This window comes from Coregonus lavaretus (assembly GCF_964263955.1).
Source record: "Coregonus lavaretus genome assembly, contig: HAP1_SCAFFOLD_396, whole genome shotgun sequence".
In the NCBI taxonomy this organism is placed as follows: Eukaryota; Metazoa; Chordata; class Actinopteri; order Salmoniformes; family Salmonidae; genus Coregonus; species Coregonus lavaretus.
In genome coordinates, this window is record NW_028157602.1 from 199,596 (window position 1) to 215,035 (window position 15,440).

Genomic DNA, 15,440 nt, shown 5'->3' on the forward strand with positions numbered 1-15,440 from the left:
AACTGTCCAGTGTTTAATATCTCTTCATATATACAGTGCATGGGACAGGAGCGTTGGCTGTGCGAGTGTGTTTGTGAGTATAGGAGTATGCATGTGTATGAGGTGTGTGTGTGGTATGTAGTATGCACAACACACAAATAACTCCTCTACATTGACTAGTACTTTCCATTTAAGTCATAAAGCTGGTCTTACCATAGTCTTCAGCTTAGGCAGTTATCAAGCTGGTCTTACCATAGTCTTCAGCTTAGGCAGTTATCAAGCTGGTCTTACCATAGTCTTCAGCTTAGGCAGTTATCAAGCTGGTCTTACCATAGTCTTCAGCTTAGGCAGTTGTCAAGCTGGTCTTACCATAGTCTTCAGCTTAGGAAGTAATCAAGCTGGTCTTACCATAATCTTCAGCTTAGGCAGTTATCAAGCTGGTCTTACCATAGTCTTCAGTTTAGGCAGTAATTAAGCTGGTCTTACCATAGACTTCAGCTTAGGCAGTTATCAAGCTGGTCTTACCCTAGTCTTCAGCTTAGGCAGGCGTCTCTGCCAGCAGATATAGATGAGACCAGAGGCGATGATGACCACACAGACAGAACCTATGATCACCAGGACCACAAACAGCTTCCCGTAGTCACTACGCGTCTGACTGGGTCTGGAGTGACAGGTGCTAGCACTGCTGTAGCTCTGTATACCGATCTGGAACCAGAACCAGACATATGGAACAGTTCAGTTTCATTCAGACAGATGAATTACTAGCCTGGTCCCAGAGGTGCTGTATGTGCTCAGTCGACTCCTACTATGTGGATCAGGCTAACAAACTACTGTACAGATGTACAAAATATAAGGTTGTAAATTCCAAGGAATAAAAGTGTCTTACCTCGTGTAAACCGTTCCTTATCTCTCCTAACATCGACAGCACATCCTTGGTGGCAATGACTCCTAAAAGACAGGCAGATTTCAGAAATAAATCAATTATATGCACAAGCCAAAGTAAGCAAGCCTGATGTGAGCAACCTCTGTGAAGTGAAGTACAGTTCTGTACTACAGACTCCAGAAAAATTCAACTCAAAATCACACATTCCCTAATGAACTCCAGTAAAACTATGCCCATTAGTAGGCCTGGAACTTGACTGAAGGGACCAGAGTTCTTTGTTGGCAAAGCTGGGTCCTACCCACAGTCATAGGTCCTACCCAATGATGCCATACTGTATGTCTGTAGTCGTCCTCTTACCGTGTTCGCTGGCCAGTGTGATGAGCAGCTGGTGGTCCTGCCTGGTGGGTTTAGAGAGAGAGATGAGCCAGGAGCCCTGAGGACTGTTCATCTTCCTAGAGAAGGCTGTTTCTAGTAGCTCCAGGAGACGGTCCCCACTCTCCACACGGAACTCATCCTGACCAGGAAGCAGAGGAGAGAGAGGTCACAGGGTTAGACTTAGGGCAGAGTTAGTTAGTTAGTTAGTTAGATAGATAGATAAGTCTCTACACTTAAAAGCTACACTCCAAAAGGGTTCCAAAAGGGTTATTCGGCTGTCCCCATAGGAGAACCCTTTTTGGTTCCAGGTAGAACCCTTTTGGGTTCCATGTCATGGAACCCAAAATAGTTCTACCTTGAACCAAAATGGTTCTACCTGGAACCAAAAAGGGTTCTTCAAAGTGTTATTTTATGGGGACAGCCGAAGAACCCTTTTAGGTTCTAGATAGCACCTCTAAGAGTGTATCTAGAACCTAAAAGGGTTCTTCGGCTGTCCACACAGGAGAACCATTTGAAGAACCCTATTTGTTCCAGGTAGAACCCCATGTAGATCCATTTTTACAGAGGGGTCTACATGGAATCAAAAAGGGTTCTCTTATGGGGACAGCTGAAGAACCCTTTTGGAACCCTTTTTTCTAAGAGTGTTGTAGCTCCAGGAGCCGGCCCCCACTCTCCACACGGAACTCATCCTGATAACGAAAACAGTAGAGGTCAGAGGTCACGGTCACAGTGAAAACAGGGGAACCAGGTAGCCTGGTTGTTGTCAGATCAGTTTGGTGTGTGCTTTAGCCAACTCCTATGAAGTTAAGGAACTAGCAGAAACAAAAACAGATCTGGGGCCTGAGGATAGGGTAGAGTACACAAACAAACAGACAAACAAATATGCAACTGTTTAACAGTGGAGGTAAAAAGAGAAGGTCGGGTGGTGATGTTGTCTGTTGTTGTCATTGCATGTTGTCACGATCGTTGACAGATGATGAAGCGGACCAAGGCGCAGCGTGATAAGCGTACATTCTTTATTTGTGTACACAACGAACCAAAACAACAAACGAAACGATACGTGAAGTCCTAGGTTATACACAAAACTTTACGGAACAAGATCCCACAAAACTAACATGCCAAAAGGCTGCCTAAGTATGGTCCCCAATCAGAGACAACGAGCTACAGCTGTCTCTGATTGGGAACCACCCTGGCCAACATAGATATAAACGATCTAGAACGAAAAACATAGAAAACTAAACAATGAAAATCCACACCCTGGCTCAACATTTAAGAGTCCCCAGAGCCAGGGCGTGACAGTACCCCCCCCCCCCCCCCCCCCCCCCCAAAGGCGCGGACTGCGACCGCGCCAACCAAACACAAGAGGGTAGGGGCCGGGTGGGCATTCCGCCTCGGAGGCAGATCCGGCTCCGGGCGTGACCACCACTCTCTCACCACCCCCCCGTTGCGCCCCTGATCTGGTATGGCATGCCAAGTATGGTGTTGAATTAATCCCACTTCCTCACACTCCTGTGTAGGATCTGCTGTTTCCAAAACAAAACGTGTCGTTCTGTGGATCTGAGTTCTGTCCTCCTCCCTGCTGGGTCCTACTGGTTACTCTGCAGCGGTTGGCGTGACAACCCAAAAGGTCACATTGATTATAATCGCATGGCTTTGTGCTGTTTCCATGGTGACGGGGGACTTTTGGGTGATGGAGGGGGTGTGATGGATGGCGAGGAGGATGTTGTGATTAAGGACCGACTGTCAGAGGACAGAAAGGGCTGCCGTCTGTCTGTCTGCTAGCTCCTGGGTTGTCTCACAGTGAAGGACAACAATGGAGTTGTCTGAATCTATTGACTAGCCTGGTTAAAACAGACTGAACACTACACTCACTACAGTTTCACTAGTGTTCAGGCTGGTTTAACCAGGCTACCATCTGATGGCATCCCATCATGCCATATTGATTCAATTATAGATTTAACTAGTGGGCATGACATTATTGTAGGGAATTGTCTAAGCAACAGCAGCAATACAGCGCTGCATTATTACGGTTCTTAAAATACCTGTATGATCTATTTAGTCACGTTGTGGTACTCACACAGTCAACGTTGTCTGACATGTTGAGGATGACGTAGCCCTTCCCAGCCAGATCGCTCCAGTCCACACAGATCACCTGGTGGTTACACGAAGAGAGGCGTTAATATGAGCTAGTAAGAGGTTGTCAAACCAATCGCAACGCTCAAAATATACAGTTCCATAGTGTGACAGATTGGGTTCAAAACCAGTCTCCTACATGCCACGACACTGTGTTAACCCGCTGAACTAAAGCTTGGGCATTACCTCAGGGAGCTAACACAAGTCTTCAGGTCTCAGGTTACTCATCATATGATCATAGTTTACTGGACTACATGAGAGATACTACTGTACCTGCTGTATCTCCTGTGAGAAGTGTGCACCGGGGAGGAGCTCTGCCTCTGTATACAGCTCTGTTCCTCCATGTTTGACCTCCTGCTCCTCCTGCCTCCTCTCCTCCTCCTGGCCCTCCCTCCCAGGGAACACCTCCTCGTCCTCTAGACGATCCCAGGAGTCCTCTGTGAAGCCGACCGTGGGGGCCAAAGAAGTAGAGGGGACCGTGGTCAGGGGAGAGATGTCCCCTCCTCTCCCTCCTCTTCCCCAGTCACTCCCAGGTCCTCCAAGGACCACTGCCTCCTCTTCCTCCACCACCTCCTCCCGGCCTTCTGTATGAGTGTTGTCCGGCTGGAGGGGCCCAAAGCTGGGGAAGACACCCACCTCTGGGAGGGTGGGTCTGGAGGTGGCGATGGAGGCGTCAGGCTCAGTGGTGGGACTCTCCCTCTTCATCTCCCCATCCGTCTCCTCCTCCTCCTCCTCCTCCTCCTCTGCTACCTCTTCCTCCACTGTGTCCCCAGGAGGTGATTCCGGGCCCCCGTGTACTGGGACATATTGTGGGTCTAAGGTGGTTGAATCTACAGGAGCCACAGGGTCAGCAGCAGGGATGGTGGTGGTGGCAGGCAGGGCCTGGCTCTGGTCATAGCCAGGCTCCATGGGGAGGCCGCTGGACTCTCTCTCCATCTCCCATAGCTCCCGCTCCAGGTTCTCCACCTCAGTCATGAAAGGAGAGGTTTGGTTCCCCTGTCTGGGTTCCTCCACAGGAGAGGTGGAGGACTGGGAGAGGGTCTGACTGTAACCTGAGACGATCAAGAAGACATTGTAGTAGTTGATTTTATAGTACAGAGATGACCAGGTATTTGATAGATACACACAATAATAACCTATGAATTCCTTGTTTTATTTGGAATGCAGTAACAGATTGGGATTACCTCAGGAAGGCTCTTTAACTCTGTGTTGTGACATGTGACATGTGTTTCAGTGTGACTGGGACAGATGTATTATCCACAACACAGACGGAACGTCAATCCCTAGTGAAAATATTTGGCATGGGCCCTCAAATCCTCAAAAAGTTATACAGCTGCACCATTGAGAGCATCTTGACTGGCTGCATCACTGCTTGGTATGGCAACTGCATCGCCCCCCTCGATCGCATGGCGCTACAAAGTGTGATGCGGACAGCCCAGTACATCACTGGGGCCGAGCTCCCTGCCATCCAGGACCTCTATATCAGGCGGTGTGGTAGGAAGGCCCGGACAATCGTTAAAGACTCCAGCCACCCAAGCCATAGACTATTCTCTCTGCTTCCGCACGGCAAGGGGTACCGGAGCGACAAGTCTGACACCAACAGGCTCCTGAACAGCTTCTATCCCCAAGCCATAAGACTGCTCAATAGCTAACAAAATGGCTACACAGACTAAATTATATGCATTTACCTTTTTTTTTGTTGCACTGACTCTATGTACACTCACAGGACTCTACTCACTCACACTCACACACACACACTTAATTTGCTCACATACACACACACACACTCACATACAATCATCATATACGCTGCTGCTACTCTGTTTATCATATATTCTGATACCTAGTCCCCTTACCCCTATACATATCTACCTCCATCACTCCAGTATCCCTGCACATTGTTAATATGGTATTGGAACTGACCCTGGAACTGACTCTATATATACAGTTGAAGTCGGAAATTTACATACACTTAGGTTGGAGTCATTAAAACTCGTTTTTCAACCACTCCACAAATTTCTTGTTAACAAAATATAGTTTTGGCAGGTCGGTTAGGACATCTACTTTGTGCATGACACAAGGAATTTTTCCAACAATTGTTTACAGACAGATTATTTCACTTATAATTCACTGTATCACAATTCCAGAGGGTCAGAAGTTCACATACACTAAGTTGACTGTGCCTTTAAACAGCTTGGAAAAATCCAGAAAATGATGTCATGGCTTTAGAAGCTTTTGATAGGCTAATTGACATCATTTGAGTCAATTGGAGGTGTACCTGTGGGATGGATTTCAAGGCCTACCTTCAAACTCAGTGCCTCTTTGCTTGACATCATGGGAAAATCTAAAGAAATCAGCCAAGACCTCAGAAAAAAATGGTGGACCTCCACAAGTCTGGTTCACCCTTGGGAGTAATTTCCAAACGCTTGAAGGTACCACGTTCATCTGTACAAACAATAGTACGCAAGTATAAACACCATGGGACCACGCAGCCGTCATACCGCTCAGGAAGGAGACGCGTTCTGTCTCCTAGAGATGAACGTACTTTGGTGCGAAAAGTGCAAATCAAACCCAGAACAGCAGCAAAGGACCTTGTGAAGATGCTGGAGGAAACGGGTACAAAAGTATCTATATCCACAGTAAAACAAGTCTTATATCGACATAACCTGAAAGGCCGCTCAGCAAGGAAGAAGCCACTGCTCCAAAACCGCCATAAAAAAGCCAGACTACGGTTTGCAACTGCACATGGGGACAAAGATCATACTTTTTGGAGAAATGTCCTCTGGTCTGATGAAACAAAAATAGAACTGTTTGGCCATAATGACCATCGTTATGTTTGGAGGAAAAAGGGGAAGGCTTGCAAGCCGGAGAACACCATCCCAACCGTGAAGCACGGGGGTGGCAGCATCATGCTGTGGGGGTGCTTTGCTGCTGGAGGGACTGGTGCACTTCACAAAATAGATGGCATCATGAGGAAGGAAAATTATGTGGATATATTGAAGCAACATCTCAAGACATCAGTCAGGATGTCCCCCCCCCCCCAGAGGAGGACTGAGCTAATGCTAAAAGACGACTGGCATCACAATTAGCCTGGTGCTGTATTGTAGGCGGTGGAACTCTTCTATCTCTGTCAAGAGCCATTCATGTTCGTCATGACGTTGAACGAACAAAGACAGAGAGGAGCTAGCTAAAACACAAACAGACTCGGTTTCAAAACCATAGCCTGGTCCCAGATCTATTTGTGCTGTCTTGCCAACTCCTATAGACAGCACATAGACTGAACCAACAGGCTAAGCTAGGCTACATAACAACAGAGGCTACAGAGACTAAACTGCTGCTGGTGCTTTCTGCCTGAAAGCCGACTCCACCCGATATCTGCAGCGTGGAATCCCATTTGCTACCGCCGTGCAGACCTGGGTTCAAATACTAACTGAAATCATTCAGATACTTTTAGTGTCTGCTCTAGCCTGTCTGGAGTACCAGGTGGGCTGGGATTATTCCATTTGTCTTTTAAGCTAGGCGAGTTCAATCAAGCACAGATCAAGTATTTTAAATTATTTTACATTTCATTTGAACCCAGGTCTGCCACTGTGGTGTGCGAGTGCCTGTTTGGGCAGTGAAAGATATCCCCATTCCACCTTCTGCATAATGCAAGGAATCAGAATCCACTTTCTCTTGGTGGAGACAACATGTAGAAGAATTCTGCAGTGCTCTGCCTGTGCCCAGCCCACCAAAATAAAACAGTTCTGGGCCTAACTATACCCATTTCAGCAACATCACTTCTACAGTGTGTCTAGGTTTTTTTTATTTTTTTTTATTTCACCTTTATTTAACCAGGTAAGCCAGTTGAGAACAAGTTCTCATTTACAACTGCGACCTGGCCAAGATAAAGCAAAGCAGTGCGATAAAAACAACAACACAGAGTTACATATGGGGTAAAACAAACCATAAAGTCAAAAATACCACAGAAAATATATATACAGTGTGTGCAAATGTAGTAAGTTATGGAGGTAAGGCAATAAATAGGCCATAGTGCAAAATAATTACAATTAGTATTAACACTGGAATAATAGATGTGCAAGAGATGATGTGCAAATAGAGATACTGGGGTGCAAATGAGCAAAATAAATAACAATATGGGGATGAGGTAGTTGAGTGGGCTAATTTCAGAAGGGCTGTGTACAGGTGCAGTGATCGGTAAGGTGCTCTGACAACTGATGCTTAAAGTTAGTGAGGGAGATAAGAGTCTCCAGCTTCAGAGATTTTTGCAGTTCGTTCCAGTCATTGGCAGCAGAGAACTGGAAGGAATGGCGGCCAAAGGAGGTGTTGGCTTTGGGGATAAATATAATATAATATGCCACTTAGCAGACGCTTTTATCCAAAGCGACTTACAGTCATGTGCGCATACATTTTTACATATGGGTGGTCCCGGGGATCGAACCCACTACCCTGGCGTTACAAGCGCCGTGCTCTAACAATTGAGCTACGGGATGACCAGTGAGATATACCTGCTGGAACGCATACTACGGGTGGGTGTTGCTATGGTGACCAATGAGCTAAGATAAGGCGGAGATTTGCCTAGCAGTGATTTATAGATGGCCTGGAGCCAGTGGGTTTGGCGACGAATATGTAGTGAGGACCAGCCAACAAGAGTGTACAGGTCACAGTGGTGGGTAGTATATGGGGCTTTGGTGACAGAACGGATGGCACTGTGATAGACTACATCCAATTTGCTGAGTAGAGTGTTGGAGTCTATTTTGTAAATGACATCTTTACAATAGTTTTTTTTTCGGGGGGGGGGGGGGGGGTAGAAGGATTACTTTATCCTATCCTAGATATTCCTTAAATAGGTGGGGTTTCAAGTGTCTCCGGAAGGTGATGAGTGACTCCGCTGTCCTGGCGTCGTGAGGGAGCTTGTTCCACCATTGGGGTGCCAGAGCAGCGAACAGTTTTGATTGGGCTGAGCGGGAACTGTGCTTCCGCAGAGGAAGGGGAGCCAGCAGGCCAGAGGTGGATGAACGTAGTGCCCTCGTTTGGGTGTAGGGACTGATCAGAGCCTGAAGGTACGGAGGTGCCGTTCCCCTCACAGCTCCGTAGGCAAGCACCATGGTCTTGTAGCAGATGCGAGCTTCAACTGAAAGCCAGTGGAGTGTGCAGAGGAGCGGGGTGACGTGAGAGAACTTGGGAAGGTCGAACACCAGACGGGCTGCGGCGTTCTGGATGAGTTGTAGGGGTTTAATGGCACAGGCAGGGAGCCCAGCCAACAGCGAGTTGCAGTAATCCAGACGGAAGATGACAAGTGCCTGGATTAGGACCTGTGCCGCTTCCTGTGTAAGGCAGGGTCTTACTCTGCGAATGTTGTAGAGCATGAACCTACAGGATCGGTCACCGCCTTGATGTTAGCGGAGAACGACAGGGTGTTGTCCAGGGTCAAGTCTGAGGAGAACCAGGGGCTATATCTGTTCTTAGTTCAGAATTTTTTGAATGGGGAATGCTTATTTAAGATTGAGAGGAAAGCACTTTTAAAGAACAACCAGGCATTCTCTACTGACGGAATGAGATCGATATCCATCCAGGATACCTGGGCCAGGTCAATTAGGAAGGCCTACTCGCTAAAGTGTTTTAGGGAGCGTTTGACATTGATGAGGGGTGGTCGTTTGACCGCGGACCCGTTACGGACGCAGGCAATAAGGCAGTGATCGCTGAGATCCTGGTTGAGGACAGCGGAGGTGTATTTAGAGGGTAAGTTAGTCAGGATGATATCTATGAGGGTGCCCATGTTTACGGATTTAGGGTTGTACCTGGTAGGTTCCTTGATAATTTGTGTGAGATTGAGGGCATCTAGTTTGGATTGTAGGATGGCCGGGGTGTTAAGCATATCCCAGTTTAGGTGGGGGGCAATCAATTCACATATGGTGTCTAGGGCACAGCTGGGGGCTGAGGGGGGCTGTAGCAAGCGGCAACAGTGAGAGACTTATTTCTGGAAAGCTTTCTGTGCCCAAACAGCTCAAACTGTTTGGGCACAGACCTGGATAATATGATAGAGCTCTGCAGGCTATCTCTACAGTAGATTGCAACTCCACCCCCTTTGGCAGTTCTATCTAGACCGAAAATGTTGTAGTTGGGGATGGACATTTCAGAATTTTTGGTGGCCTTCCTAAGCCAGGATTCAGACACTGCTAGAACATCAGGGTTGGCGGAGTGTGCTAACGCAGTGAATCACTCAAACTTAGGAAGGAGGCTTCTGATGTTAACGTGCAGAAAACCAAGGCTTTTACGGTTACAGAAGTCAACAAATGATAACTCCTGGGGAGTAGGAGTGATACTGGGGGCTGCAGGGCCTGGGTTAACCTCTACATCACCAGAGGAACAGAGGAGGACTAGAATAAGGATATGGCTAAAGGCGTTAAGAACTGGTCTTCTAGTGCGTTGGGTACAGAGAATAAAGGGGGCAGACTTCCGGGCGTTGTAGAATAGATTCAGGGCATTCTGTACAGACAAGGATATGGAAGGATATGAGTACAGTGGAGGTAAACCTAAGCGTTGGGTAACAATGAAAGAGATAGCATCACTGGAGGCACCGATTGAGCCGGTCTCGGCGTGTATGGGGGGTGGAACAAAGGAGCTATTTGAGGCGCTTTGAGAATGACTTGGGGTTCTATATTGAAATTGTATAATAAGAACTAACTGGAACAGCAATAGGCAAGGCATATTGACATGTTCTGGGTGAAAACCGCTAATGGTGGCTAATAGCAAGTAGCTAGTTAGCTGGCTAGCTAGTTTCAACTGGAGATTCTAGATAAAGGTGAGTAAATAATAGAATCCGTTCCACATTGAGTGAGGCGGGTTGCAGGACAGTATATTTAGTAGAAGGATGAAAAGTGTGATAGGGAAATATGTACGAAAAATACAAAAAAATACAAAATACAGGCTATTTACACGGACACACAACAAAGAACACGACCGCACTGCTACGCCATCTTGGATCACGTGCTGCTGTTTGAGACATGTTACCTGCTGCCATGTATTCACGCTATCAAGGGTCTTCCCTGTCTTTCTCCTGTCCTTGGCACCAAATAATGGATAAGATGTAGCAGGGGAACTCTGATGTCTGACAGGAAAGACATACCACTGTCATATACATAGTCTACGTACCTCTGAGGGAGTTCCTGTCTAGACCAGTGATGTTGACTTGGTCTCTGACATCGTCCCAGAGGTTAACAGAGGACTGGAGAGGCTTGTTGTCTTCACTGTCCTCACTGAAGAACCCTGAGGACTCCTGGGACGTGTCCTGCTGGGATGTCTCCCGTCCCTGGGAGGTTAGGCCTGGTACCATGGTGGGGCTGCCTGGAACTACAGAGAAGAAGAATACTTTATTGTCTTGATTTATTATTTACTTTATTGTCAGTCCACAGACATTTGTATTTTGCTTTTAGCCCAACCCCCAAGACACAAACACACTCCCTGGAGCAGTTTCTCTGGGGTTAAATGCCTTGCTCAAAGGCACAATGGCAGGAGATTACATCTAAGGTACTGATGCCAGCGAGGCTCTGGTTGCCGGCCTATGCCCCACCAGATTTTTCAGTTGGATATGGGAAACGAACGAGCGACCCTGTGGTTGCTGGCCCGCTTCTCTAACCTACCGGTCATCATCTCAGGCTGCTCCTCCACATCTAGATCCAGGTCCATGAGGGACAGAGGAGAGGGCTGGGAGGGCTGGGAGGTGGACAGCAGGGTGGGTGGCCCATCACTCAGCAGGGCGTCACAGGACAACAGGAACAACAGTGTGGAGCCTGGAACAAAAGAGCGAAGGAAAGCAAGATTTCCACACAGTTCTTAGTTAATACCAGCTTAAATCAGCTGTGAAATAAACCTAGACAAGATTTCCTCACAGTTCTTCGTCAATACCAGCTTAAATCAGCTGTGAAATAAACCTAGACAAGATTTCCTCACAGTTCTTAGTTAATACCAGCTTAAATCAGCTGTGAAATAAACCTAGACAAGATTTCCTCACAGTTCTTAGTTAATTCCAGGTAAGTACCATCTTAAATCAGTTGTGAAATAAACCAAGACAAGATTTCCTCACAGATAGAAGTTAATACTGTAAACAGATAAGTTGTTTTGGTATGGTTGATAACACAGGAGGTTGGTGGGGAGGACGGGCTCGTGGTAATTGCTGGAATGGAAATAGTGGAATGGTATCAAATACATGGTTTCCATGTTTGATGCCATTCCATTTATTCCGTTCCAGACATTATTATGAGCTGTCCGCCCCTCAGCAGCCTCCACTGGTTGATAACATGTTTGATCAACTTTCCTCAAATCTCCTGGTTTTCACTGTCAACCGTTTTTTCAATAGTGTTCGTAAAAATGTGCCTTCAAATAGGCTTCTTCTCTGCCATTTTTCTAAAGTGTTAAATTGTGGCTGCATACAGTACAGTAGAGCGGTCTCATACGGCCTATGTGTATTTAAAGCAGATGTTGTATGTGACTGGCCATAGGATAGGACACTGGCATGGCTGAGACAGATGGACATGAGGTAACTAAGCACTTAAGTGACAGTCCTCTGTCTGTCTTCAACCTGTTAAGGCACTTTCTCCTGTCTAGTGCGCTCTACTGCCTCTTCCCTGGCTCCTTAACCCCAGCCTGTCTTAACCCCAGCCTGTCCCCAGCCTAGTCAACCCCAGCCTGTCCCCAGCCTAGTCAACCCCAGCCTGTCCCCAGCCTCTCCCCAACCTAGTCTTAACCCCAGCCTGTCCCCAGCCTAGTCTTAACCCCAGCCTGTCCCCAGCCTAGTCAACCCCAGCCTGTCCCCAGCCTAGTCAACCCTGTCCACAACTTATTATTAACCCCAGCCTGTCCCCAGCCTCTCCCCAACCTAGTCTTAACCCCAGCCTGTTCCCAGCCTGTCCCCAGCCTAGCCTTAACCCCAGCCTGTCCCCAGCCTAGTCAACCCCAGCCTGTCCACAACTTATTATTAACCCCAGCCTGTCCCCAGCCTCTCCCCAACCTAGTCTTAACCCCAGCCTGTCCCCAGCCTCTCCCCAACCTAGTCTTAACCCTAGCCTGTCCCCAGCCTAGCCTTAACCCCAGCCTGTCCCCAGCCTAGTCAACCCCAGCCTGTCCACAACGTATTATTAACCCTAGCCTGTCCCCAGCCTAGCCTTAACCCCAGCCTGTCCCCAGCCTAGTCAACCCCAGCCTGTCCACAACTTATTATTAACCCCAGCCTGTCCCCAGCCTGTCCCCAGCCTAGTCTTAACCCCAGCCTGTCCCCAGCCTCTCCCCAACCTAGTCTTAACCCCAGCCTGTCCCCAGCCTAGTCTTAACCCCAGCAGTCTGCTGCCTGTCCCCAGCCTTAACCCCAGCAGTCTGCTGCCTGTCCCCAGCCTGTCCCCAGTCTAGTCTTAACCCCAGCAGTCTGCTGCCTGTCCCCAGCCTGTCCCCAGTCTAGTCTTAACCCCCAGCAGTCTGCTGCCTGTCCCCAGCCTGTCCCCAGTCTAGTCTTAACCACAGATGGCTTAGTAAGGCCTAGAGTCCAACCAGCTTAGTATCACGCTCCACACTGCCTGAACACGCTTACTACACTACGGTGTCACACTGGGCTTAGCCCCCTGTGTCTCTGTCACCAGGCCAAGCTCAGGTCACCGACCACATGGCAAAAAAGTGTTACCAAGATGCAAGACAGTAATACTAATCTTGGAACCTAGAACCAAATATTGTGTGCGCAGGCTAGCTACCTCGATTAAGTTAACAGTCTGTTAGGAGAGACTACCAAGACAGATTTATTCCTTATTCCCTAAATACATTTTCCATCCTTGCCGTGGCTTTCTCTATGCAGAGTCACAGTGGCTTGTAGAACAGGCCTTTTCACCACGCCAGGTCACCGGCCCAGCCACATGGCAGAAAGAGTTACCAAGACAAGACAGAGGTTTATTCTTTCAAAACAAATTTTTCCATTTACCAAGCCGTAGGTTTTTATATGCAGAGTCACAGAGGCTTGTAGTTAGATAAGGACAAGCCAGTGGAGCTGGCAGAGCTTCTGTCACACTGATTAAAACTCAAACACATCCCTGTTCTCTTCCTGGCGTGGCTCTGTCTGTCTCTGCTGGCTCTTCAAACACATTTACATTTTAGTAATTTAGCAGACGCTCTTATCCAGAGCGACTTACAGTTAGTGAGTGCATACATTTTGATACTGGCCCCCCGTGGGAAACGAACCCACAACCCTGGCGTTGCAAGCGCCATGCTCTACCAACTGAGCTACAGGGGACGTGTGTGTGTGTGTGTGTGTGTGTGTGTGTGTGTGTGTGTGTGTGTGTGTGTGTGTGTGTGTGTGTGTGTGTGTGTGTGTGTGTGTGTGTGTGTGTGTGTGTGTGGTGTGTGGTGTGTGGTGTGTGGTGTGTGTGTGTGTGTGTGTGTGTGTGTGTGTGTGTGTGTGTGTGTGTGTGTGTAAAGAGGAGGCTCCTAAACTCATGGTACTGTATGTGCCAGAAAGCTTCAATCCCTCCCAGCCACAAGTTAAAAAACCTCTAATCCCTCCTAGCCACAAGCTAAAAAAACTCTAATCCCTCCTAGCCACAAGCTAAAAAGCTCTAATCCCTCCCAGCCACAAGCTAAAAAGCTCTAATCCCTCCTAGCCACAAGCTAAAAAGCTCTAATCCCTCCTAGCCACAAGCTAAAAAACTCTAATCCCTCCTAGCCACAAGCTAAAAAGCTCTAATATCCCCCAGCCACCAGCTAAAAATCTTAAATCCCTCTCAGCCAAAAGCTAAAAAGCTCCAATACCCCGCCGAGCCACCAGCTAAAAAGCTTCAATCCCTCCCGGCCACGAGCTAAAAAGCTTCAATTCCTCCCAGGCACAAACTAAAAAGCTCCAATCTCTCCCAGCTGCAAGCTAAAAAGCTTCACAGAGAAGTAAACATTTAAATCCTTTCACTGATACAGCCAGAGCGGATGTTCAGAAGCAAGTGACAAGCAGCAAGTTACTTTTCTGGGTCGCTTCCTCTCAGCAGCTAATGCATAAATCAAAGTTAGTGGAAGCGAGAAACCCCGAACCCTCAACTGGCTAGCTTGCCAGTCTGCAGAAGCTAGGGGTTTAGGGGTTTAGGGGTTCAGGAGCTAGGGGTTTAGGGGCTAGGGGGTTTAGGGAGCTAGGAGCTATGGGTTTAGGGGCTATGGGTTTAGGGGCTAGGGGTTCAGAGGTTTAGGGGCTATGGGTTTAGGGGTTTAGGGACTATGGGTTTAGGGGCTAGGGGGTTTAGGGAGCTAGGGGCTATGGGTTTAGGGGCTAGGGGTTTAGGGGCTATGGGTTTACGGGCTATGGGTTTAGGGGTTTAGGGACTATGGGTTTAGGGGCTATGGGTTTAGGGGCTATGGGTTTAGGGGCTAGGGGTTTAGGGGCTATGGGTTTAGGGGCTATGGGTTTAGGGGTTCAGGGACTATGGGTTTAGGGGCTAGGGGTTCAGAGGTTTAGGGGCTATGGGTTTAGGGACTAGGGGTTCAGAGGTTTAGGGGCTATGGGTTTAGGGGCTAGGGATTTAGAGGTTTAGGGGCTATGGGTTTAGGGGCTAGGGGTCCAGAGGTTTAGGGGCTATGGGTTTAGGGGCTAGGGATTTAGAGGTTTAGGGGCTATGGGTTTAGGGGCTAGGGGTTCAGAGGTTTAGGGGCTATGGGTTTAGGGGCTAGGGGTTTAGGGGCTAGGGATTTAGAGGTTTAGGGGCTATGGGTTTAGGGGCTATGGGTTTAGGGGCTAGGGGTTTAGAGGTTTAGGGGCTATGGGTTTAGGGGCTATGGGTTTAGGGGCTAGGGGTTTAGGGGCTAGGGGCTATGGGTTTAGGGGCTATGGGTTTAGGGGTTTAGGGGCTATGGGTTTAGGGGCTATGGGTTTAGGGGCTATGGGTTTAGGGGCTAGGGGTTTAGGGGCTAGGGGCTATGGGTTTAGGGGCTATGGGTTTAGGGGTTTAGGGGCTAGGGGTTTAGAGGTTTAGGGGCTATGGGTTTAGGGGCTATGGGTTTAGGGGCTAGGGGTTTAGGGGCTAGGGGTTTAGGGGCTATGGGTTTAGGGGTT

At 48.2% G+C, this 15,440-nt stretch overlaps 1 protein-coding gene across 1 annotated transcript in view; it reads right to left on the reverse strand.

The window, feature by feature from the left end:
• The window catches only part of LOC311125175 (uncharacterized protein), a gene marked incomplete at both ends in the record, with an annotated part of 33,790 nt that overhangs the window by 1,072 nt on the left and 17,278 nt on the right, over nucleotides 1-15,440 (reverse strand). Inside the window, 7 exons of the mRNA XM_084199230.1 lie at nucleotides 505-684; nucleotides 866-927; nucleotides 1,220-1,376; nucleotides 3,315-3,389; nucleotides 3,644-4,422; nucleotides 10,526-10,723; nucleotides 11,014-11,163. Of these exons, the coding sequence (XP_084055356.1) occupies nucleotides 505-684; nucleotides 866-927; nucleotides 1,220-1,376; nucleotides 3,315-3,389; nucleotides 3,644-4,422; nucleotides 10,526-10,723; nucleotides 11,014-11,163 (1,601 nt within the window). The remainder of the gene's footprint in view (nucleotides 1-504; nucleotides 685-865; nucleotides 928-1,219; nucleotides 1,377-3,314; nucleotides 3,390-3,643; nucleotides 4,423-10,525; nucleotides 10,724-11,013; nucleotides 11,164-15,440) is intronic.